The 990-nt window shown below is 40.0% G+C and overlaps 1 protein-coding gene across 1 annotated transcript; it reads left to right on the top strand.

Annotated features, from left to right (window-relative positions):
• Nucleotides 1-324: 324 nt before the first annotated feature.
• Nucleotides 325-702, top strand: LOC149212288 (GATA transcription factor 28-like). Its single transcript, XM_089388617.1, has one exon. The coding sequence runs from the start codon at nucleotides 325-327 to the stop codon at nucleotides 700-702; it is 378 nt and encodes a 125-aa protein (XP_089244743.1).
• Nucleotides 703-990: the final 288 nt, after the last annotated feature.

The raw sequence follows: 990 nt of genomic DNA, 5'->3' as shown, positions 1-990 counted from the left end.
TAGTTTCCTTGTATTAGAAGATGATTACAGGATTGTGATTGGAGATGCGATGTCTACTTCTTCTAAACAAGATTTCATTTATTCGAAATTGTTTGTAACCAGAGGCGTGGCCTGCTTAGAATCTTTGATCCTCTTAAATGAATTTTCAGCGTACCATTATTCAATGTACACATGTAAAACGGTCTTCAAAATAGTTCAAGAACCAAAGCAAACATCATCGTTCAATATAGTGCAACATACATACCATAGAATACCAAACGGTCTTCACAGAGCATACACCTCCCAGTACCACAATCCGGTGGAATTGTTTATGTGTTTGATAGCATGCCACCTGAGAAGGTACAGTCAGTGCTTTTACTTTTGGGTGGTCGTGAAATACCTCCAGGCCTCTCAGGCATGCCTATTCGTGGCCATCATCATCAAAAGGTTTTGGCAGACATACCACAACGTTTGAATCAACCACAAAGAATTGCTTCACTTACGAGATTCCGAGAAAAGCATAAAGAGCGTTGTTTTGACAAGAAGATCTGCTACAGTGTGCGGAAAGAAGTTGCTCTTAGGATGCAACGTAACAAAGGTCAATTTACATCTACACAGTCCAATTCTGAGGATTTGGGTTCATCTGCAGCAAAGTGGGATCCCTCTCAAGGTTGGCACCCTGACAGTAATGGTAACCAACAAGAAGTTGTAACTCCAGAATGAGCAGAATTGTTTATGTGCATTCAATGGCAGACAACATCGTATTCACCATAATATCGCATATATGCCACATTTTCACTGCAAATTCAACAAATATATACCGCATCTTTCAAAACTGGCAAGATTCATCAAACACGCTTCATCAAACAACGAACACGAGAAGCAGATTCATCAAATACGCTTCAGTATTGCAGATAGCACCTTCCTTCCTTTAAAATGTAGCTGCTCAGCTTCAGTGCCTTCCCTGAAAACCTCCTAGACCTAATTCAAAATATCCATTGCAAATGTGTA

Source organism: Pinus tabuliformis, chromosome 1_1 (assembly GCF_031772625.1).
Source record: "Pinus tabuliformis cultivar Carrire ecotype Pingquan chromosome 1_1, CPIR1, whole genome shotgun sequence".
NCBI classification, from domain to species: domain Eukaryota; kingdom Viridiplantae; phylum Streptophyta; class Pinopsida; order Pinales; family Pinaceae; genus Pinus; species Pinus tabuliformis.
This window is presented reverse-complemented; position numbering and strand designations above follow the sequence as displayed.